At 44.4% G+C, this 24,993-nt stretch overlaps 1 protein-coding gene across 5 annotated transcripts; it reads right to left on the bottom strand.

Moving 5' to 3' along the window:
- Positions 1-216: 216 nt before the first annotated feature.
- ACD11 (Glycolipid transfer protein (GLTP) family protein) lies at positions 217-23,886 on the bottom strand. Of its 5 annotated transcripts, none has more exons than XM_086772221.1 (5): positions 23,598-23,884; positions 2,706-2,878; positions 2,417-2,562; positions 845-954; positions 217-543 (listed from the first exon to the last, which is right to left on the bottom strand). In XM_086772221.1, the coding sequence occupies exons 1-4, from the start codon at positions 23,805-23,807 to the stop codon at positions 848-850; spliced, it is 636 nt and encodes a 211-aa protein (XP_086628347.1). In that variant the 5' UTR covers positions 23,808-23,884; the 3' UTR covers positions 217-543; positions 845-847. The 5 variants fall into 5 exon arrangements, with proteins under 5 accessions (XP_086628347.1, XP_086628348.1, XP_086628349.1 ...); XM_086772222.1 differs by having other exon boundaries at positions 217-540; XM_086772223.1 differs by having other exon boundaries at positions 217-515.
- Between the last annotated feature and the right edge of the window lie 1,107 nt (positions 23,887-24,993).

Below are 24,993 nucleotides of genomic sequence, written 5' to 3'. Positions count from 1 at the left end.
TTAAGCTGGTGCAAGTGGATGGGAGAGATTCTTCTTAAAATTTGTGATCGGATTTACATATTAACAAAAACAATGCTTTATTTTAAAATAAGGCCACTGGATGCTGCAAGTCTCCGATATAAGCCTTATGCAAATTAAAAAACTGAGTGCAATAAATTGGCGTGCTTTAGACAATTTATTAAATCAGAAAAGATGCACCTGACCAAAAAAAAAAAAAAAAAAAAAATTCCTTCAAACCTACATCTACAGTTTTGAATATGTGGGATCTCTCAATTTTAAACACACAAAGATTCACTACCAATCCTTACTGATGCAATAAACACTCCATCAATGCACCTCAAAGCCTCTATGTAGCTAATAAGGGCAATCAATTTTACAGGTCTCCAAGACAAACTACCCATGCTGCAAGTCTCCCCTGTGAGGGAGAGGGATCCGCCACAATCAAACCCGCGCAGGTCAGCACCTTAGCCATCCGGCCATCCCAATTCATGAGTTGTTTCTGTAACAACTCTAATCTGTCCAATTCGAAAACATGCCAATCTGCTGGAACATTTGGAAGAGGTAATAACGTTGAGTGCATAGCAGGAGAGAAGATTCATTTAAGCAGCTGTCCACTTTATGGTCAATGTAAAATGGGCGCTTTTTGTTTGATACCAATTAATTAAGTTTTGGCAGCTCAAAGCACTCCATTCTTCAAGGCAGGGAGGTGCCACCATACATCATTACTATCCTTCAGAATGACCAACTTGGATATGACAACCTTATAGGTAGTCTCCTCACACAAGCATTTGTAGGAAGTAGGGAATGGTTTAATGCATAGTAGAAAACAAAAAGGATCAATTACCTTCTACCAATCAATGCCCAAGCCTCTTGCTAAGAAGAGCCCATCTACATACTTGATTACAGGATCCACAGCAGCAACGTATTCTTGCATAAGGTCTCGAGCAGAGTTTTCTGTTGCACATAAAACATGAAGGCGCACAAAACTGAATTCTTTATAAAAAGTCTATTTGCATTAAATCTAACAACCACTTTCTGTACATAACTCTCCACTATAAAGCTCAAAAGAGAAAAAGCAGGAATTTTTTGACTGAAACATTAAAGATCAGTTTTAAAAATGAGTTTTAAACCCCAAAAAAAGTGTGCCTTAACACACTTTTAAGCTACCCAAAAAAAAACAGATAATGGGATTTTTTTGCAGAGAACGCTGATTGACTTCTATCCATTTTAACACACAGATTATTTACTTATTCAGCTTAATCCGTGGATGGAATCACAGTACAAGACAGAATGCTATTAAAAATTGACCACATGTGCACGCTGTGCTGTGAGTGCTCGGTACATTGTACTAGACTGCCCCCCCTTGGGGTACCTTATATTACAAGCCTTTACACGATGCTTTGTGTGAAATCAGAGTAGAATTTTGACTGGTTCAATTCTCTGTGCCCCAAGCAATACCAAAAATCAGGATATTGATTTGCCAAGAAAGACGTTTATCTCTTGCCTTGACCAGAAAGCGCATGCTGGGCACACCACAACTAGCTATGAAGCATATACTCTCGTACAGCTAATACATCGCCACGGATCACACTTGGTTCCCAGTCATGATCTTTGTGCATCCACAAACTCGACTGTAGAACCACCTCTTTTTCTTGTGAGTAATTCTGGCCTTTTTCGTGTGACTGCAACATGACCACTGTCTGCACACCACTGCGGTGCTCCCTGATGTAGGCCTCTACGAGGAATTCATCAACTTCATCACAAAGGACCAGGAAGATCACCAGGAGATCTAAAATTTGCAGCTCATTACCTGCTTGGTTCACCATACACAATCTTGGCCAGAACCATCACTCTTCACCTTCCTTGTAAATCTTATCCATGGTATCCAAACAGTTCTGGATAGGATCATCCTGAATAACATCTTCACTTTTTCTGAAGGCTTCACTGTTCAGCGACGGCAGAGGTTTCAAGGCAGGACCAACCATTCCTCTGAATTTCAAGAAGGCCTACAAAAGCGTGGACTACTTTTACACTTCTAATCATCAATTCTAGCCTCTGTGCACATTTACTAATTCTCAGCCAATTGCAGATTTACTTGTCACTATTGAATGTACACAGTTCTCTTGTGGCTCCTGTGGCCAGGTATTGCAGATTTTGTGATAGAAGCCTCAATTTGAGATGCCCAGTCAGGGCTTCAAGAGAGGAATTGTGCAAGAGGGCCACACCATGGTTGGTTGGTGAATCAAAGTAAAAAGCCCTCTGTATCTAGTGGTTCAGTGGGGTGTTAATGCAGCCACAATGACTCAAGTCATAGTCCTAATCATCACTGTACTCTTTATGACAGTCACCATGGACTCAACGTAGTCCCCACAATCGTGTGGATTGGCACTTTCAGTTGGAAGTGCGAGTTACATACCGTCTTCATGGAGCTTGTTCAGCAACTGTGATTTTGTTGGGATAGCAAACAGCCCGGCTGCCACTGCTGCTCTGATTGGGAAACTGTGATATGGAGCAAACACTTGTGCATATGCTCGTGATGCAGAGTCTCTCAAAGACTCATCCCTGACAAGCCAGTAACAAACCAATGCAATGAATATAAGCACTCACCTTTTATGTACATAAAAAACATATTTCAAAGCCTGTCTTCAAATTTCTATTTTAGGTAAAACAGTAGAAATAGAGTGTCTTTAGGGTAGAAATCTTACTCGGAATCCAAGATGCCTTGGAAAAGTACTCTCACCATGTCAAGTCCACGTTTAACCCTCAATAGATTACGTGAATGACTGCCCCGTTCCTTTACAGAATCAGCTTCGACATCCAATTCAATAAGTGACTGAAGAGTTGTTATATCATTTGACACCTTTGTGAGATCCTTGACCTGTATGATTGGTGGCACACATAGTACATTATTGTGCAATCGGAAACGATATTTCTGATTTTTAAAAGTTCGACAAAGAGAATTTTATTTATTGTTTTCTTATTTTATGTATGTATTGGCTACAGTAGCACACTAGAATGTGGTGCTTAGAAGGGTGTCATGAAGCTGCTCAAGGAAGAGAAGCCATGCAATTACTACCACAAGGCCACTGATAATTTAACAAAAAAATATTTTGAGAATGTGAAAGTTATCTAGCTCGAAACATTTCTGGAACACTAAAAAACACCTGACGAAAAAAAAACCACCAAATTTTTCATCAAGATTGAAAATTTTCATGTTTTTTTCCATCATACATTTACACCCGCAACTTTTCCAACCTCTTTTGCTGGTTTTGTCATGCTTTTGCCTCCCTATTGCAGCACACAACATCCTCCTCCTTCAGCCCCTTTCCAGTCCACTTCTCCTCCCTCCTCTCTCACTTTCATTTTCTCCTTCTTCGTCTTTCACCTCCTCCTCCGTCTTCTCACTTTCACCTCCTCTCACACAACATCCTCCTGCTTCAGCCCCTTTCCAGTCCACTTCTCCTCCCTCCTCTCACTTTCATTTTCTCCTTCTTCGTCTTTCACCTCCTCCTCCGTCTTCTCTCTCTTTCTCTTACTTCCGTTCTCTTTTTAAACAGCTTCATACATTGTTTATGATTGTTTTTATATATTGTTCTCCCTGGGCATTCTGCCAAGGGACGGAACATACCTGGATGAAACAGCAAAAGATTTGTCAAATATGGACAACTACCAGTAGTAGCAAGACCGCAATAGTTTGAATATTCTTCAACTGATATTGCTACAGTTTCACATCCCACACCAACAATGCCAAACCCACACGGCACAAATAGGATCTTAATCTCCAAGGTAAGCAGGTACCAGGAGGCATCAGTTCTTACCATTAAGATACATGTGTCATAGTGAAGTCAGTTTGGCCAAGGCAACTGACAATCTGGCACATGTGACAAAATACATTTTTAAAAAAAAACTGAGGGCTATGGGCTAATAGCTACAACAATGTCCAATGTCAACATGTGACATACCCATAAATGAACCTATAAAAAAACTGAGAATGACTAAGTACTAAGTAGATACTAGAGTCTAGACTCTAGAAGCCTAGTCATCCTACTCTGCATCATCCAACTCCATAGCCTCATCCTCATCCTCATCCTCAACATCGGATGCCTCAGAAGCTGTAACCTAGTCAGACAAGTCATCCGCATCCTCTGCCCCTGCTGCCTCAGCTGCACCACTCATGCTAGCACCATATGTGCCAGGTGCAACACTTGTACTAGCACCATCTGTACACACTCGAACTCCGACCATGGCTCGTGAGCGGCGGCTATGGGTTTGCCTGGTTCCCTCCATCGCCTCCTCATATAACATGGTGTAAATGTCCTCCTCATCAGGTGGGATGTCTTTCACTTTCTCGATGTCGATTTTGTCGACATTCACCTATATGGGCTCTATGAAATTGCCTCTCTGCTCAAGTAGACGGAGGTTCCAATGACGGTAAACCAACCGCTCTAATTGTGCAGTGGTAAATTTGTTCCTTTTCTGTGTGTGGAAAAGGGCCCATGTACTCCAATTTCTCTCACAAGGACCTGTGTTGTAGTATTATGAAAGCACTCTCATAGCAAGCCTCCTCTACCAAAATTCAAATACCAAAATTCATGGGTGAGTCATGAATCATGATTCATCATTCATGACACAAGTGACAGCTGTCACCAACCTGTACATTTCCCAGCATGAAAGGGGTCTGGTGGACTCCAGGATGTCTAAATATTTGGAAAGTACAAGCTTTGGGAATGGAGGATTATCCTAGAATACAAAGGACCACACTCCTAAAATTTAGGAGAGTTGCTATTTTTGACCCGACTCCGATGGAAATTCTGCTCGCGTCATTACATATGGAATTGTGCAGATACCAAGAGGTGGCAAAGTGCCTATAACAGAATGTCTACCAGTTGGGAGAGAGAGTTTATGGAAGGACCCATCTCTTAGATTGGGACATGTGGCAAAAAAGTGGATCAAAGTGAGACAAGTGGCCTCACACTTGTCACTCCAGCTATTGTGTGGCTCTCCACTTGTCATCATAGCTTTCTCTTTCCATTTTCACTCATGGGAGCCCCAAATCTATAAATTGGAGCCCTCTCTCTTCATTAATGGAGGCTCTCTTGCTGCACACTAACCTCTACCACCGTTTACAGGCTGCCCTAATGGTGGCTACTCTCTTTCTCTCTCTCTCTTGAAGGCTGCCCATGAAGAATACCGGCTGTTGGGGACTGTTTTGGAGGCTTCCATCGCGAAGAAATACTGAAGGCAAGGGTATTTAATTATTTATTATGATTTCTAGCCATTGTACTTGTTGTACCAGCCACTGTACTGGTTGTACAAGCCCTTGTACCAACCATTGTACCGGCTGTACCAACCCTTGTACTTTCTGTACCTGCTATACCAACCACTGTACCAATTGTACCAACCACTGTACCTGCTGTACCAGCCACTGTTCTGGCTGTACCAACCCTTGTACCAACTATACCAGCCACTCTACCTATTGTACCGGCTGAATGGAGAGCTAAACTTGTTGTACCAGCTCTATTGCATGAAGACCCGTGGTTTTTGGAAAAGAATCAACACCTACACGGAGGCATATGGATTATATTGTTGGCTCAGCATTTCTACAGCCTATGTTCCGGCTTGGTAGCCTCGTGTTGGGTTGTGTTATGGCATTTGTATATGGATAATCCGGCATCTCCCATGGGGAGAGTAAGGCCCTCAATCTTGTACATGATATTATTCTCCTTGGGTAATAAAATACGCAAGGGGGGGGGGGGGGTCGGCCCATTCCGGCCCCTATGTGGTGTCACATGTGCAAGCTCCATTCTCGAGCCTATGCACTCTTCCCAATGGATGTAGGAAGGCTGCAAATCTCAGGCTGAGAGAAGGGGCTGATTGGGACTGTTCTAGGCTATGTATGAATGCTGAGTTTTACCTTCACCAAGTGGCTGTAGCAAAACGATGCAGATAAGGATGCTAAAAACTGTATGTATGCTAAAAACGCAAGGTGATCTGTAGGGCTGACTGTTGTAGATGCTGCGTTTTGATGAATGAAAGCTGAATGCTCAAGCGTCGATGCTCCTATATGCTGATGGATGAAATGCTCATGGCTGATATGTTGAATGCTCCAATTGCTTATTGAAGTCTCCAAGCGTTGAGGTCTTCTTGGTTGAATATGATATAAATGAATGAATGATGCAAAGCTCAACTATTTATATGCTCTCTTGATGCTGGTCGGCTGGCTACAAAGCTGGCCGACTGCATCATGTCTTGGATAAATGGATAAATAAGGTAAAAATGCCAATTAAATGCTATAAATTATGGAAAAATACTAGAATAATACTGAGTAATATTCTGATGCTTTTGCAATGGTCTAGATAGCCTACATGCATATGGGATGAATGCTATGCATAAATGCACACATGTCCTGGTGCAAACTCTAAGCCTTCTTCTGACTCTACATGCATGAATGCATCTCTTCAAGTGGGTTAAGGGACTTGGACTGACCGACTGATTGTCTAAGGCAGAGGAATGACCTGCGTAGCTCGTGCCTGATTTATCCTGGACTAAGGATTACAATGGGGTCACGGTGTACGACAATTATCATCCTAAAGGATGCTAATAATGTACAATGTTGCACTAATGATGATGAGCCATCTTGTCACCATGCACTACAGTGCAGAGTGCATGTGACATTCCCTCCTGCTTAGCTTGTCACCATGCACAGTGCAGAGTGCATACGACATTCCCTCCTACTTAGCTTGGCGGCAGGTTGATGGCTTCCAAGTAGTCCACCAACAACTGGGGGTACTCTTGAAAGAACTCCTCGTCTAGCCAAACGGCTTCGTGGGTACGTCAATCTCGAAAATTTGTATAGAACTGATGTATCCGTCGACCGGAACCATGCTTCCAACGATGAAGAAGGATCTGCTCAGGCTCGATGACTTCTACTTCATCTACCACGTCTGGCTGTTGTTCATCTGAAACATCAAACACTTCTGGTCCAACATATGGTTTTAGCCAAGAAACATGGAAAACATCATACATCGTCCAACTGTTAGGCAACTCCAACTTCATGGAGACATCACTTATTTTTTTAACTATCGGGAAAGGTCCAAAACTACGGAATGAAAGCTTGGGACAACGTTTCTCTATTTCATGATGCGCAGATTGACCCAATCCCCTTCGTTGAAGTGGGCATCTCATCTAGACATATTTGCCTATCTACTATAAGCTTCATGTGCTTTGGTCAAGCGATCGGAGGTCCTTAACTGACTCAATGATTTTGGAAAATGCTTCCGTCGTTTTATTAGCCTCAAGAGATGGAGACACCAATCTCATCAAAAGAGAAGAGAAACAACGACCAAAGGCTGCTTCATACGGAGTCCATCCAACACTGGACGAATGATTATCGTTCAAGATGGCTTGGAAGTTGGACCAATGGAAGATAATGTTCCCATTTGGACTGCTGGTCATGACAATATGACTTTAGAACATCAAAGGCCAACTGGTTATAGATTTCTATCTGGCCGTTTGTCTGGGGATGGAATGCACTAGACAACTGTAACTTAGTTCCAAAGTTTTTGAATAATGCCCTCCAAAAATGTGAGGTAAACTTGGAATCTCTGTCTGAGGTGATGGTGCTAGGCAAACCACAAATGGGGTTCCAATGTTTGAGAAAATGACGGGCTACATCCTTAGCTATGGCCGTATGCTTGCATGGGATGAGTATGCAGAACTTACTGAAGCGATTCACAATGGTGAAACACGGAGTGTTACGAGATCCGGTGGATGCTGGTAGAGGCTCTACAAAGTCCATAGATATGTCGATGAAAGGTCCGTCGAGGATAGACAAAGGTTGAAGTAACCCAGTCTTCTTTGTATATGGAACCTTAACTTTTTGACAAATCTTACAGGCTTGAACATGTGAATATACATCACGCCTCATTTTTGGTCAATAAAAGGACCGTTCTAATTTCTCGAGGGTACTGTTGATACCTCTATGTCCTCCAACTGAGGAGTCATGGACATCATAGAGAAGAGCTGATCGCTTTTCCCGAATGACACAGAGACGGATCGTTTTGCACTGAATAATGGCCAGGCTCAGAAGTGAGGGCCAAATTGTATTGAGTACCAAACTCAGGGGAGTCGACATACTGGTCTTTCATGCTATCTAAGTCCTTCCCCGTGATTTCGAGAATGATAGACTCCTGCACTGCTTGGATGCTGGCCTTTCGACTAAGAGCATCTGCGACTGGGTGCAGCAAACAATGCTAAGCAAGCAGTGAGAAATGAGGGAGGCAAGCCAGCTGTATATATGCCCATGAGTAGGCAGCCGACTCTAGTGATAAAAAACCTCCACGACTGGGAAAATACCCAAGACTCCATAATATGGGGAATAATGTGGGAAAATATATGTGGGATGACCAGCCCCTCTGACTAACATGGTCAGCCCTAGAGGCTAAAATAGGACACCAAAAAGGAAGTCGGCAAGAAGGGGATGATGTCTAACATCCCCTCTGAGCACCGGATGCTGAGTGAACTCCAAGAAGCCAAAGACGCCGTCCTCGATCAAAACATCTGCTCAAACTATGCACCATGAGTTACCCAATGCTGTACATAAGTATACGCCACTGAGGTGGGCATCGCAAGATGAAAGGACTCCAGAGTCCACATCCCCCTCTGAAAGAAGATATCGTCGGATTGGTACAACCCCAACCTGATTCTGATCCAAATCCAAAAAACTCTGGAAGTACCGCTGTGCCCCAAACACGATTAGCAACCACAGATCCAAAGCATCCCACTGGGTCCAAAAAACCATCCTCCAAAACAACAAACCTGCAGAACTGGCAGGGGGAGGGGCATTCTCAGAAGCATCACAAAGAGAGGCAGAGGTAGACTCCTCACAATGAGGAAGGGAAGCAAGAATATAAACTGCAGTGGTAACAAAGTCCTCAAAAGCATCAGAGATAGCAGAAGACTGTTTCATAAGTAGAATCAGATCCCAAGAATCAGCAACAAAAAAATGATCCATGTGAAAGGATCACACCTCAAAGGGCAAAACACCCTCCTTGTTCTGCAAACACGGCAAAGAACACAGGCTCGGACAAAATAAACTCTGCTCAGGATCTCTGAAAAGATCACTGCTCTCCTCTAAAATCCGTAAACTCCTGTCTCACAGAAAGTCTCCACATATACAAAACAGCTCCCGAAACTGATCCTCAAGTGAAGTAGCTGGAGAAAGGCCCCTTTTGAGTGTAGAAAACTCTTGTGGAAAGCAAAACGCAGCCAAAACACTGCTATCTAGCAAAAAATAGCACTCCACCACCAACAGAAGGCAAGGAACATGAAGAAACCGAGAAACCGTGTAGGCCAGGAACAAAACACAAGTATAGATGCTCCAAAAATCAGCAAAACGCTGACTGAAATCTGAAATTCAGAATCCTCTTCAAGTACCAAACTGCCTCCAAAGCCACAATCCAAACAAGAAACCCCCTCTGCAAATGATCTGTGTCCACTGGAGAAGAAAACGCAGCCAAACAAGGACTACAAACCTGAAAATTCAGGCCAACCATTGTCCACACCTCCTATGAGGAAAAACGCTGAAGAGAAGGTACCTTCGGGTCCAACAGATGAAGCCCAAGTGAAGGTAGAGCTACCAAAAAGATCAGTTCAGAAAAACGCAGCAACCATGGCTGCAAATCTGAAAACGCAGAGGTATTCGGGGCAGTAGAAAGGGCTGAATCTGGAAACGCAAAAGAAATAGGTACACCCAAGCCTCAGATCAGCAAATCAGCATCAGAAACCTGTAGAAGAAAAAAACGCAGCAAATATGCTGTTGCTGGCTTGTACGAAACAGGCAACCAGCACTACAGGGGGGGTATGAATGCTGAGAACTGCTGTAGACAGCCACATGTAGAAAAACGCAGCACACTAGGTGCTGCTGCCCTGCAAACAGTGCATAAAACAGGTGTTCTCAAAGGTCAAAGTGATGAAGAAAGACCATGGGCTGCTGAGAAGAAACGCCTGGAAGCGTGTCACACACGGGCACGTGTATACGGAACCAATTCACTACCAAAACAGCATACATACATCAACCATTCTGGCATATACATGATTAGCATCATTGTGAAACAGCATATACATCCTGCAAACATAAACCAACTCGCACATGACACAGCACTAGGGGCTGAAGTTGGGCCAACCCCACCCCCCCCTGCGGTATCTTTATTACCAACAAAAGTATTTATATGTACAAGATGCGGGTGCCCGGAGAGTACACTCATCCAGCTGACACTAGATTTATCCAATTGTGGAAACATAGGTAAACACATTACATGCAACTCCTCGGTCACCAACCAAGGTCGAGCGGTCACCAACCACTCCTCTTGCAACACCCTCGGTCACTAGCCAAGGTTGAGCGATCACCAACCGCTTTTGTAGAATTCCTTCTGTCACCAACCAAGGTAGAGTGATCACCAACCACTCTTGTACTTTGATAGAGCGGTCACCAACCCTCTAACAAAGTGCTGTCCCAAAACCTGGTGTTGGCTCACAGGCCACCCACCACAGGTTCCACCCGATCACATCCCCAGGCCTGGTACTTGTCTAGGGACATGTTTGCTCAAGTTTCGTTGCGGCGGGAAACCTCCTGCAAACCTGTAAAAACAACCAATAATGGCCCTTATAACAGTCGGCCAGCTCCTGTAGAGGCTCTGCTCACTCCATCCAAGCCCTATTCTCAGCAGAGAAGCCCAAAAACAGTCCCAACAGCCATGTGCAAGCTCCTGGAGCCAAATCGATCAGCCTGCAGACCCTGTAGATGAAGTCGACCTGCCCTGTAGAGAGAGAGATAGCAGCCAGCTAGCCTTGGGACCCTTGTACTTCGCATGTATTCCACCTCTAGCTCATGCGTATGAGTAAACTTGCTGTTTTTCCTGTCCAAACAGCTCCTAACAGCCCACGACTTCCAGATGAGTGCTCTACAAGTTAAGACTTGCCCACTTTGGCCCTCCCACACCCAGAATAGCAACTCGTGGAGCTTTTTGGGAGTGCCCGGGTGCCCATCTCTCATATTTGGCCTTGATTCATTAAAAATAGTCCACCCTGATGTGAACTCACTTATAAAATTATAAGTGTGTCCGCCCACACTAAGTGAATGTGAACCCTACACCCAATAAACCTTAGTAACATGAAATAATGAATAAATTGGGTTAAGTGTGCACACTTACCACCTGCAAAACACATAAGGAAACCATATGAGTCCCAAACAGGTGTGCACACGCGTATCCACGGGTTGTCCAGGCGTCCCCGGTGCCCATGGACATTCACAGGCAAAATACCAAGCAATGTCCATGCATCAAAAACAAGTCATCCATGCATGTGCAACTCACATACATATGCTGGTGCACAAACATAGTGGATGAAATCTCCCAACTTACATCTTGTACATCCAACTAGCCCGTTCCCAAGCGCCGTCCACACAGGACCAAAAAGTCCTCACCAAGGTAACCACCCTTCCATGAGTCCAGAGTCACTCACCAGGGTTACCACCCTCCATGAGTTCATAAATCATGCCAGGAACTCACACCAAGATACCAATCCTTCCATGGAGCCCTTCCACATGTATTCAATCATGACATCATTTCAAACGTTTGCCAGAGAAGTGGTGACATTCCCCCCGGCTTCTAATCAGTTGCCCGCAACTGAAAAGCTTCCAAGTAGGCTGCAAGTAGATCTGGATAGTCTTTAAAGCTTTTCAGTTGCCCGCAACTGAAAAGCTTCCAAGTAGGCTGCAAGTAGATCTGGATAGTCTTTAAAATATGCCTCGTCCATCCACTTTGCATCAAGTGCTGGATAGTTCATGAACTTCACAAGGTACTTACGGACAAGCCTACCTCTAGCAGCTTTCCGCTCCTTGTGAAAAACAATCTGCTCAGGCTGCAATACCTCTTTATGCTCTGATGTCTCGTAGTATTCGGGACAAAGAACCTCCTGTAGATGAGGATGTTATTTCCACGGGGACCTTTTGGAAAGCCGAGCAGGTGGCAGTTGATTACTTGCAGAAGGAGGTGGTTTTTCCACGCTTTGTGGTTCCGGATTCAGAGGGGGTGGTTGACAGGTTTCACAAGGCCTTGCGTGGTCTTCAGCAGGTTTCCAGGACTTGTTTTTGCACCGTAACAGGTGTTGATCCTTGTGAGCAGTGTGATGCCTCTTTGACTCAGAAGCAGAATGGTTCATTGATCTGGTTGATGGACACCAGATTGGACGGGAGCTTCTTGATGAGGCAGTTGAGCTCATGGTTGCGGATGACTCTTTGGGAGGCAGGATTGCGTTTCCTGTGGTTTCTGCGGCATGCGAAGAATCATGGAGGGGGATTGTTGGATGGAGTCCGACTCCACGGTTGAAGTGACTCAGTTTGGGGAGGAGATCCGGACACGAGGAGATCTACTTCAAGCCCAGGAGCAGTTTTACGAAGCAGTAAGAGGCAGTCATCTTTTGCCTTGTCTAGGACAAAGGTAGAGTACCGGGCTGCTTGTGATGCTGCTTGTGAGGTGGTGAGGATGCAGAGGTTGCATTGCAGGTTTGGGCTTCCACTGGAGGAACCCATGGTCATCCAGAGGCACTTTGTTCGTGAACAGATCGTTGCCGATGACATCTTGCTAGAGTTCTATTCGACAAAGGACAATACGGTGGACCTCTTCACGAAGTCACTATCTCAGGATTTGCTCAGGCGGCACCCCAACTCCCTGTGGTTGGTTTCATAGCCAGGAGCTGAGAGGGGGTGTTAGAAGTCATCTCCTGTCTATTTTTATACACCAGGGCCTTTGTTGTGGGTGTGCCCGCCCTTATGAGGTGTTTTCTCATTTTTCCCCACTCTCCGTATTTTTCCCCCATTTTTCCCTATTTTCTGTGGCATGGGAGGCAGTCTAGTAGTGGCAGGAGGACCTTGAACCTGGCCGACTACATCTGTGGAGATTCTGGAAGTGGCCGACTGCACTGTATGAGTCGTGGGACTTCTCTGATGCTGGCTGACCCACTCTACTGCTAGCCGACTATGATTTTTCAGTCATGGAGGTTTCTTGTGTCCAGTCGGCTGCCCTACACAGCAGGCCGACTGCTGATGGGGGGGCATATAAATAGGCCCCCAGTCCCTTGTCATTTTTTGTATCAACTCCGGGATCTTCTTGTGTATATAGAGCAGAGTTACACGCCTCTATCTCTCCCTCTCTTGTGCTGTGATTTTCTGCACTGCGTTTTTTGCTCGTGTTCCTAGATTTGGTCATCATCTCCGCTGCGTATTCTGACACTTCTTGGCTCAATACGAGCATGCCAAGGCATCCCCAACGAAACATCACATCCGGTGAGAGGAGCAACCAAGAAACTCTCATGATCAAGATATCCCTGTGTATGAATTCAGAGTTTGCCAATGATCGGCGTTACATCAACTCCTTTACCAACAGGCGTATTAAAATTTAAACAAAACTACAGAGCTTTTCACACTAATCAACTCGATTTCACAAAACATTCAGGGCCTCCCCGAGTTTGTCCATAGAGTCCCATGGTGCTGCCCTCCATGTCAGTGATACGCAATCCGGTGCTCACCAATTCCTCTGCTATTGCCCACCACTCACCACCCATGATAGTGCTGACAAAGTTATCTGACTTTGGACACTTATCATCAGTGTCACTATCACCAGCATGGACATTTCCCAGTCTGAAGGAGTCTGGTGGACTCCAGGATGTTTAAATATTTGGAAAGGACAAGCTTTGGGAATGGGGAATTATCCTAGAATACAAAGGACCACACTCCTAAAACTTAGGAGAGTTGCTATTTTTGGCCCGACTCCGATGGAAATTCTGTTCGCGTCATTACATCTGGAATTGAGCAGATACCAAGAGTTGGCAAAGTGCCTATGACAGAATGTCTACCAGTTGGGATATTTTTAGAGGTAAAGATTATGGAAGGACCCATCTCTTAGATTGGGACATGTGGCAAGAAAGTGGACCAAAGTGAGACAAGTGGCCTTACACTTGTTAAAAAAAGGGGATCAAAGTGAGACAAGTGGCCTCACACTTGTCACTTCAGCTATTGTGTGGCTCTCCCATTTTAGCTCATGGGAGGCCCAAATCTATAAATTGGAGCCCTCTCTTCATTAATAGAGGCTCTCTTGTTGCACACTAGCCTCTACCACCGTTAGAGGCTGCCCTAATGATGGCTACTCTCTTTCTCTCTCACTTGAAGGCTGCCCATGAAGAATACCGGCGGTTGGGGACTGTTTTGGAGGCTTCCATCGCGAAGAAATATTGAAGCTTATGTACTTGCTGTACCACCCATTGTACCGGCTGTACCAACTTCTGTACTTGTTGTACCTACTGTACCAGCCACCATACCGGCTGTACCAGCCACTGTACCGGCTGTACCGGCCATTGTACCTACTATACCGGCTGAATGGAGAGTTGTACTTGCTGTACCCTTTCTATTGCATGAAGACCCATGGTTTTGGGGAAAGAATTAGTACCCACACGGAGGTATATGGATTATATTGTTGGCTCGGCATTTCTACAGCCTATGTTCCGGCTTGGTTGCCTCGTGTTGGGCTGTGTTATGGCATTTGTATATGGATAATCCGGCATCTCCCGTGGGGAGAGTAAGGCCCTCAAAGCTTGTACATGATATTATTCTCCTTGGGTAACAAAATACTCCAAGGGGGGGTCGGCCCATTCCGGCCTCTATGCGGTGTCACACGTGCAAGCTCCATTTTCAGCATTTGTGGATATTTTGTCCGGCTTTTATGTTTTATGCAAAGTGATGATGGATATGTGTTAAGGCTGTGGCCATGATTAAATGTTTTAATATGCTTTGATGGTATCGACAAGTGTGTCAAAGGCCCTAGTCCCTCGGGCAACCGCCGCGAGTTACATTGGTATCAGAGCATAGGCTTTCTTGGAAGCGGAGGCTTCCTTCTATCAATAAGGAAGAGAAAAGATCTCAAGTGGGGACCACACTTACCATCATTGTTGTTAAGCATGGCCAGTCGCTTCATAGCTTAAGAAGCAAGAGCATGAGCAGTAGACAGCTTGTTGATCTAAGGATTTATGAATTCACAAAATTTTATCGTGGAAGTGTGAAGTTGGCTTTATGTACACACATTTAGCACTCTTTCCATATGGATATTGTGGATTATATTATCAAGCTTACAAGCAAGCTATATGAAGATATATCTCAGGATATCTTAAGGATATGGTGAGGAGATATTTCTTTTGGCTTCATGACCAACCTGCAAAGAAAAGCTAAGTATACTTTCAGTTTGCAAAGTTGGTGCTTTTGCTATTTACTATGAAGTGTTTTTGATGTTCACTAACCCTTGTATAGCCATGCAAGGAGAAAGGTGGTGTTGTTTGCCTTGAGATGGTTTCAGGGAAACATTGTTTATGGCTCCCTTTATTGATATGGATTATATCTATGGAGATTTTTTTCTTGGACGAGATTTATATAGATATTGAGCTTCACAAGCAATTTCTATGGACGAATCTGTCCGAGTTTATAGAAAAGAAATCTTTGGATATCTCATGGCTATGATGCTTTTATGGATAAAGTCCACCTCTACTCCAAGGTGTGTGGTTAGCACGGAGTATGTGGTAAGAGTTATGGTATACAAGGATTATGGTATACAGGTCTATGGATTCTTGGACTTCTTTTCTAGGGATTTGGATCCATCCTCAGGTTTATGGATTATGTTTATGACTCCCTTTTACTAGGATGGATTATTCCTTTTGGCTCCCTTTATTTGGGATGCATTGGACTTATGAAACTCATGATTCACATACCCTGTGTAGTGTTCTCTTGTCCTACGTGCTCTCTTGAAGATTGTTTCTACCATGTGAGGGTGGAACAATAGAGAGCAGATGGAAGGAAACATGGGCACTTCAAAGGGTAGTGACAAGCACAACATACCCTATGTAGTGTTCTCTTGTCCTACGTGCTCTCTTGAAGATTGTTTCTACCATGTGTGGGTGGAACAATAGAGAGCAAATGGAAGGGAACATGGGCACTTGAGAGGGTAGTGTGAGTTGGTGGCCGAAATGCCTACAAACTATTGGTGGCCGAAATGCCTATAAACTATGTGTAGCAGAAATGCTTATGGAACACCAGGTTATCTATGCCTGCGAGTGATTGTTTTATCTTGTTACTTGAGCCCACCTCTCATCCAAGGTGTGTGGTCAGAGTACCAACACGGAGTGCAAGTGGTAAAGTGGACATGACGGGACTTATGTCTATGCCAACGGTCATGTGGACCGATGTCTTGTTGGCAGGAGACTTATTTTTTCTCGCACATTTACTTGGGACATGGATTATGATATCTGGACTTGTGGGACTGTTTTGTCTCGCCCATTTACTTGGGACATGGATTATGATATCTGGACTTATGGGACTGTTTTGTCTCGCCCATTTACTTGGGACACGGATTATGATATCTGGACTTATGGGACTGATTTGTCTCGCCCATTTACTTGGGACATGATTATGATATCTGGACTTATAGGACTGTTTTTTGTCTCGCCCATTTATCTTGGGACATGATTTTGATATTGGTATTATGGAGACTTATTTAGTCTCGCCCATTTCTTTGGGACATGGATTCTTCAGTTATATTGGATTTTTGAGACTGTCTCGTCTCGCCCAATCGATGGGACATGATTATATCTTGAATATATGGCTTGAAGCTTAAAGTTGCGGACAACTTTTAAGAAGCTGGGGAGGATGTCACCAGCCTGGACATTTCCCAGTCCGAAAGGGATCTGGTGGACTCCAGGATGTTTAAATATTTGGAAAGTACAAGCTTTGGGAATGGGGGATTATCCTAGAATACAAAGGACCACACTCCTAAAATTTAGGAGAGTTGCTATTTTTGGCCCGACTCCGATGGAAATTCTGTTCGCGTCATTACATCTGGAATTGAGCAGATACCAAGAGTTGGCAAAGTACCTATGACAGAATGTCTACCAGTTGGGATATTTTTAGAGGTAAAGATTATGGAAGGACCCATCTCTTAGATTGGGACATGTGGCAAGAAAGTGGACCAAAGTGAGACAAGTGGCCTTACACTTGTTAAAAAAAGGGATCAAAGTGAGACAAGTGGCCTCACACTTGTCACTTCAGCTATTGTGTGGCTCTCCACTTGTCATCGTAACCTTCTCTTGCCATTTTAGCTCATGGGAGGCCCAAATCTATAAATTGGAGCCCTCTCTCTTCATTAATAGAGGCTCTCTTGCTGCACACTAGCCTCTACCACCGTTACAGGCTGCCCTAATGATAGCTACTCTCTTTCTCTCTCACTTGAAGGCTGCCCATGAAGAATACCGGCTGTTGGGGACTGTTTTGGAGGCTTCCATCGCGAAGAAATACTGAAGCTTCTGTACTTGCTGTACCACCCATTGTACTGGCTGTACTAGCTTTTGTACTTACTGTACTTGTTGTACCAGCCACCGTACCAACTGTACCAACCACCATACCGACTGTACCAACCACTGTACCGACTGTACTGACCATTGTACCTGCTGTACCGGCTGAATGGAGAGTTGTACTTGCTGTACCCTTTCTATTTGCATGAAGACCCATGGTTTTTGGGGAAGAATTAGTACCCACACGGAGGTATATGGATTATATTGTTGGCTCGGCATTTCTACAGCCTATGTTCCGGCTTGGTTGCCTCGTGTTGGGCTGTGTTATGGCATTTGTATATGGATAATCCAGCATCTCCCGTGGGGAGAGTAAGGCCCTCAAAGCTCGTACATGATATTATTCTCCTTGGGTAATAAAATACTCCGGGGGGGGGGGGGATCGGCCCATTCCGGCCTCTATGCGGTGTCACACGTGCAAAGCTCCATTTTCAGCATTTGTGGATATTTTGTCCAGCTTTTATGTTTTATGCAAAGTGATGATGGATATGTGTTAAGGCTGTGGCCATGATTAAATGTTTTAATATGCTTTGATGGTATCGACAAGTGTGTCAAAGCCTAAAGGCCCTAGTCCCCCGGGCAACCGCCGCGAGTTACAGTCACCATTTGGTCCATTTCCATTTTTGGAGCCACTTCTATGGGACTGTCACTCCATAGAGCGGCCAAATTTGTGCCATGTTCACATGGGGCTAGGCTAGTGTCCCATGTGAAAGGGCCAGTTTTACGATGTCACATGGACGGGAGCCAGATTAGTGCCACCCGTGTGCGACCAGGGCTGCGTCACATGGACGGGAACCAATTTCGTGCCACCCGTGTGTGATTTGCTTCGTGCTGTATGGACGGGAGCCTGTTGGTGCCACCCGTGTATGGCCAAGATGGTGTCTTACCTATGGGACTGTCACTCCATAGAAAGACCAGGACATATTTATTTATATTTGTCGCGCCAGTTTTGTGCCCGACAGGAACCTCTTGTACAAGTTTCATGGAAGGGGAATTTCGTCCATTATTTGTATACATGCATTTATGCCTACATGCATAAATTTGTTTTTGCATGACTTGTTTGCGTGTGTCTGCCTGTTATGCCGTGCCAGTACACTGGACGAGGACGCCCCCAATGTACCGTGGAATGCTGTTTGCTGACTTGGTGGTGTGGCGTGTGAACAGGTGGTAAGTATTTTTCGTTTTGGCCTTTTAAAATGGTAAAACCCATAAACTTGAGTGAACCTTAATATTTATAAGGTATTGTGTTCACACCCATTTTAAATAGGGGCTGGACATTTGCTTATGAGGGGGAGCCAAAGTAATAAGTTGAATTAAGACTTTATTACCTTTTTAAAAAAAAGACTTGCATGGAATACCCACGTGTGGGGTTGGTGGCTCTACTTGCCATCTTCACCGGCTGCTGTACCCGCCTCTCCACACCTGGCTGTACCTGCCCCTTCATGCCTTCTCCGCGCCTGGCTATACACCCGCCTATCTGCTGCCCAGCTGTACCAGGCTGTACTCGCCTATCTGCTGCCCAGTTGTACCTGGCTGTACCCACCTATCTGCCCCTGTTGTACCTGCCAAGGAGCTGCTGTACTTGCAAACAGAGCTGACTGCCCTGCTGTATCTGCAAACTGCTGGCTGTCTACATGTACTTGTGTGTACCTGCTGTACCTGCAACTGTTGGCTGCCCACGTGTACCTGCTGGCTGTCCATATGTACCTATTGTACCTGACTGTACTTGCCTACTGAACTCACTGTACCAACTGTATAGAGTACATGTACCCGCACACGTGAAGTTCTTGACGTGCTTGATTGTACCTACTACAAATTGTACCAGTTGTATCTGGATTGTACTCACCGTACCAGGTGCTCTCATATTTTTCTCATTTGTATAAATCTGAAATTTGCAAATTTAAATTCAAAGAATGCTTTAAGTTGTGTAGTGCAGGAGCATGGCATGTATATGCTGACCATGTTCAGGAAATTCTTCCTGGTGTGGCTAGTATATTTCCCTGTGTGGTGTCGTTAACCACGCTCTCAGAGCTTCTGAGAGCCAGTGAAGGTTAGACTCACCAAGGAATTTGGGAGCAAAGCTCATTGGGGAGAACTAGGCCACGTTCCCTCCGCGGTGTACTCCTTGGCCTGCGTTAGTAGGGGAATGCCTGTTGGTGCACGGTCCCGGAAGACCAGTGAAAGGCACGTGTACGCCCAGTGAAGTGAAGGTGGGAATGAGCCTGTGATTTGGGGCTACCCCGACCAACACCTCTTCAACGACTTGAACCAGTTTTATTTGGTTGTTTTAACTCCCTTGTGGAGAAATCTAGCCTGTCAGGCCCGTGCACTTGTACAAATATAAATACTCCAAGAAATACAAAAAGTATTGAGGGGAGGGGGGCGACCCTTTCCGGCCCTGGTGCTGGTGTCATTTGTATTTCCCGTATTTGTGTTGTTGATGTTGTTTCCATTGTTTAATAACACTTAAATTAAGTGTTCTAAATGTGTATATTATCTTCCGATCTGCAGGCCTCTTGTAGGGAGCGATCACAATCAGCTTCCCAATCATACCACTCCTTGGCCACCACTAATCGTAAGAGTCCCTTTCGGACTCTTACTACTCTATCAAGCACTATAAACATGTATGCAAACCTAGTGGTTGAGGGTTTACACAACTCCAACTCACCCTGTGCCCTGTAAATAGAAAGAATCTTGGGCCTCTTTGTGACAAATTTGACAATGAAGTGAGCTATATTCAATATGTTCTGCACCCAACCAAGCTTGCCCTCTTGGGCCTCTTTGTGACAAATTTGACAATGAAGCGAGCTGTATTCAATATGTTCTGCACCCAACCAAGCTTGCCCATATCCTCCATCATAAGATCCAAACTATGACTGGCACATTGTGTCCAAACAATGCGTGGGAACTCGTCTTCAAGCATGCGGCCCATACTAACACAGTTTGAACCATTGTCAGTCACCACCTGCACAATGTTTTCCGGTCCAACTTCCAACATAACCTCGTGCAAATGGCACCATATAACTCTCCTATCACCATTGTACCTGCCTGGGATGCACGCAAGAACATTGTGCCCTTGCATGAAGACACCAAGATGTTGTACACACTCCTCTTGCGTACATCGAACCACCCATCACAAAGCAATGGAACAACCATACTTCTCCCATGTCTTCCTCAATGGCTGAATTTCATGATGCACCTATGCATGCTCTCTACGGAGCTCTTTTGTGCGCATAGTTCATAGTTGGGCCCCTCCCACTCGTATCCAATTCGGCTGATTGCACGCATGGCACATTTCCAACGATGAGTGCGTAGTGTGTTGAAAGACAAGACACACTCTATGAAACGCTTAGTCAGTTCCCGAGTTGCCTCTTTCACAACCTGTTTTTGAATACCAGCTTTGATCCTACCTCTCTTGAGAGACCCCACAATCGGCAATTTAGACGAGCCGCTACTAGCATAGAGCTCGAACCTCCATGTACACCACCTCCATATGAGTCTTGGCTCTCGACCACTTGTGTTTTGCCCCTCTTTGTCACCACCTCAGAATTCTCTTCTTCCTTGACACGTGTACCTGTGTTAGAGTCAATAACCCCTTCTTGCATTTTCTTCCAAGCTTGTAGACTGTCATGCACAGCCTTTGGCACCTTGGGACAAGCAGAAATCCTCTCCCCCTTCAAGCCAGACAAATGGGCTTTGATGCGGGTTACACTCCCGCCAACCACTAACAAACAGAAATTGCATCTCCATTTTTCAACCTTGGACCCACCATATCTTCCAAGAGAAGTGATGTGTGCCCACACAACATCACGAGTTCAACCCATCTCTGGCAAAAGAAACAAAAAAAAAGCTCCTTGTTGAAAATCCCCAATCTTATGAAGCTTCACAAATTGCCCAAAAAACATTTAAATTGATTACCTGCTTAGCACAATACGCTGTGGGAATGCCCCGTGCGGTAGAAATCCCCCTCCCGAAGGGTGTGTGCAAGAAACGTGTATGCAAAAACGCGTGTACGCATAGTGGTCGACACTCGTGGGCAGCAAAAGCATAAAAAGGGCCCAAATTTTCAGCCACACATTTTCTACATGTTCAAAATCCCCAAAATCGTTTTTTTTTTTACAACAAATAAAAAACTCGTTTCAAAAAACCGAAACGTTTTGTACTTTCAGTGAAGTATGAAACGCATTATATTGCTACTATGGCGCCGACCAGCCCAGTAGCACAAACCAATGTCACTCGACCTAATCCAGCACCCACCAAAAGCCTCTTGGGATTCCCTCTGCCCTGGCACTTGCTCAAGCCTTAAAAGTTCTGTTTTTCTTGCTGCCCCTATAAGAAATAGCTCAAGAACTAGCATGTACATATCATGCACATGAGATCCCCCTCTGCTAAACCTAATAACGGGATTCCAACTTCTGACCCTGGATCACTGTCATCATTCCTTTCTCTCCTCATAGACTCCCAAACCTGTTATCCTTCCCTTCCTCGCAACCTTTTCAGTGAAAACCCTGCCTCGTCTCAAAATCCACTCCAAATCTGATGAAGATCTGTGCATCTATTCCACCTTGTCCCCTTTCCTTCTTGCCATGTCCCTGAACAATTTCTTTGGTCTTCTCTTTTCCTGAGTGTTGAGTCTGGCACTCTCACTCCACTCCTTGGAGGATCATCTTCCCCTGGAACCGTTGCCTGAAAGCCTTTCCCAGTATGCCCCAAGTGGCATCCGACTCACTCACAAGACTACCATTCCCCTTGGGTCTTGTGGAACACCACCAACCAACCTCCTCGGAACTTCTTCCATGTCTTGTGTTACTCTCTTTGAACTATGCACCTTCATCTGGGACAGAATCACTGTTTAACCTTGTTGAGCCTGATGCTCTGATACCAATGTCACATGCGGAAGCTCTGGGAGTCTTCTTTCAGCCCTAAACACCTGTCGTGGAACAACCTCATGCAAAACACGAGCAGAAGATGGAGAGGAGAGAGAGAGAGAGAGAGAGAGAGAGAGAGCTGAGTTCTCAATATATTCTATGTGGTACAAAAAGGTGTACAATCCGGCTAGCCCTTGAAAAGGTGGAAAACACTATGCTGGCCGGCGGCCAGCAGCAAAAACACATAATATGTTTTATCAAGCGCCGACCAGCCTAGTAGCACAAACCAATGCCACCCAACCCACCAGAAGCCTCTTGGGATTTCCTCTGTCCTGCTCAATCCCTAAAAGTTCTGTTTTTCCTGCTGCCCCTTCAGGGAATAGCTCAAGAACTAGCATGTACATGTCATGCACATGACACATGAGCAGCTTCTGCTGAGTTTCATAGTTTACATGCATCTGTAAGACAATGTATGATAGATCATGTAGTGAACAAAACTGTAAACTGTTATGCAGCCTATCTTCTTCTCCCACAAGGTTCACTTAAGTACGTCCACTGATGTTCCAACAGTGCTTCTAGAAAAATCAAAAGGAATATTCTTAGCATCACAGGCATACAACCTGATTTATTGACTGCATACTACCCAGTAGATTATCAAATGGATTTAATCTCTACCTGGAGGCATCTAGAATTCCCCTAATTTCCTTTAATGAGACCCTCTTGGAAAAAACCACAATGCAACTAATCAGATAACCACAAATGCAACTAATCAGCGGGCTTAGGTGACTTAGCTGATGTATAAGGGTTGGTACACACATGTCAAATTAATGATGTGTATGCCATGTATACAGGCACAATATCCGGAAGGCCCTCTAGGGAGGCACAAAACGTGCTTGAAGTAGAAAAAAAGGATGGGGTGTGTGCGTGGGTGGGTGGATGTTTGTGTGTGTGTGTAGGGGGGAAGGGAGGGGAAAGAAAGAAAAATTAATGTCTACAAAAGATTCCAAAGTTCTATGAGACCATATGTGATACAATGATGCAGTGGGTATACTGAGGCATGGAAAAAGCAACTCAAAGAAACTGAAAAACAACTATCACTGGTGTATATACATGTAATGTCAGCATACAACCCTCTGTATGAGGTAAACTAGCCATGATCAACTAATGGTAATGGCCGGCTCAGCCAATAGCGACCTGATGGCTAAGAGAATTAGTTATGCCGCCCGACTAAGAGAACATCAGGCCTCTGTGATGTGGAGAGAGAGAGAGAGAGAGAGAGAGAGAGACCTTGGAGACATAATCTCGCTCGGCAAACTTGAAGGCGATGCCGAGGCAACCAAAGAGCACCGATACTCGGGAGGAGGCGCTGGCAAAGGAGGCCACCTGCACGCCCTCTTCTTTCTCCTGCTGCGGCAGCCCCACGTCTGCAGCCAGATCGGAGAAAGCTTTGGCGATCTGCTGAAGCGGCCGCCCATCCCCTCCTCCTGTCTGAGCCATCCTTGTTGAACCTTCTTTGGTTACGCTACTATTTTTTGACTCATTTCAGAACAACATAGGCAATGTGGGTGCTCACTTGTGGATTTATATCATAACAACATAGGCAATGTCACTTGTGGATTTATATAACTTACAAGCCAGCAACAACTGTTGTTGAGTGGTGTGTAATCTAATCTGCTTGTGTTGTTTTGTTATAGCAAATTGTTTTCAAAGTTTTGTAAAATGCTGAATCCATACGTACCCCAATATGTGGTAAATGATCTTCATTTCCAGACATGGGCTATAAAAAAGGGAGGTTGTCAAGGTACCAATCAAATATTCTCTTGTAAAAGGGTATAAAGTTGTATAAAGACCCTTGTGTACTTGGAAAGTTCACAAAGATTGGTGCCAACTACTATCTTAAATGCACTTTTGGATTGCCGATTCTAAATCTAGATCGTGATCCCAATACCAGCTCATTATTCTGGATCGCTGCTTTGACTTTCAGAATGTCCATTTCTAGATCGTACGATCCTAAATCTAGATCATTTGAATTCAGAAGTTGTTAAATTTAGATGTCAATCTGACTTTCACATCGTTTAGGATTCAGATCATCCAACATTTCGGATCGCCAAGTTTTGGATCGTTTGCAAAGTCAAGATCACCCTAATTTTTAGATCATTAATGATTCAAATCGTGATCTGAGATCCAAATCATTGACCTAGTAATTGAGATTCAAATCACCGATTCGACTGAATTTCTAGAAAGTAGATAAAAACTTACATTTGCATTGTTTATATGCAGCTGTTTATATGCAGCTTGCACATTGATTCCTTTGTTTGTCAATTTTTTGTTTTGCTAAAAAATCTTGAAAAATACAAAAAAAAACATGAAAAAAACCATAAAACTCCAAAAAAATAATAAAATAAAAAGAGCCTTTAGCAAAAGTGATTATGGGGCTGGATTAGGTGCTTATATATTTAAAATTTGGCATAATCATCGCCATATTCTTGACCTTTAAATACAAGACTTTATCTCTCACGCACCGACATTAGGGAGTGGTATTGGACTGTGCACGCAGTTGCCTTGCCTAATTGTGTGAGACTTTAGCTCAGAAGAAAACACAGAGTCCTTCATAATGAAAGAGACTAGATCGGTGCTGTGAGATATAAATCTTGTAGAGCTTCCATTAGTTAAAATGGAGTCT

This window comes from Cibotium barometz, chromosome 32 (assembly GCF_041138505.1).
Source record: "Cibotium barometz isolate CiBa-2024 chromosome 32, ASM4113850v1, whole genome shotgun sequence".
Lineage (NCBI taxonomy): Eukaryota > Viridiplantae > Streptophyta > Polypodiopsida > Cyatheales > Cibotiaceae > Cibotium > Cibotium barometz.
Note: the sequence above shows the minus strand (reverse complement) of the source record. Positions and strands in the feature narration are given on the sequence as shown.

Bases quoted from the DNA above. Each gene is read 5' to 3' on its own strand.
- ACD11 (XM_086772221.1), bottom strand. From the start codon at position 23,807: ATGGCTCAGACAGGAGGAGGGGATGGGCGGCCGCTTCAGCAGATCGCC. The intron at 2,563-2,705 runs GTAAGATTTCTA...CTGGCTTGTCAG, and splicing joins CAAGGCATCTTGGATTCCGA to GGATGAGTCTTTGAGAGACT. The intron at 955-2,416 runs GTATGTAACTCG...TATGTGCAACAG, and splicing joins GAACAAGCTCCATGAAGACG to AAAACTCTGCTCGAGACCTT.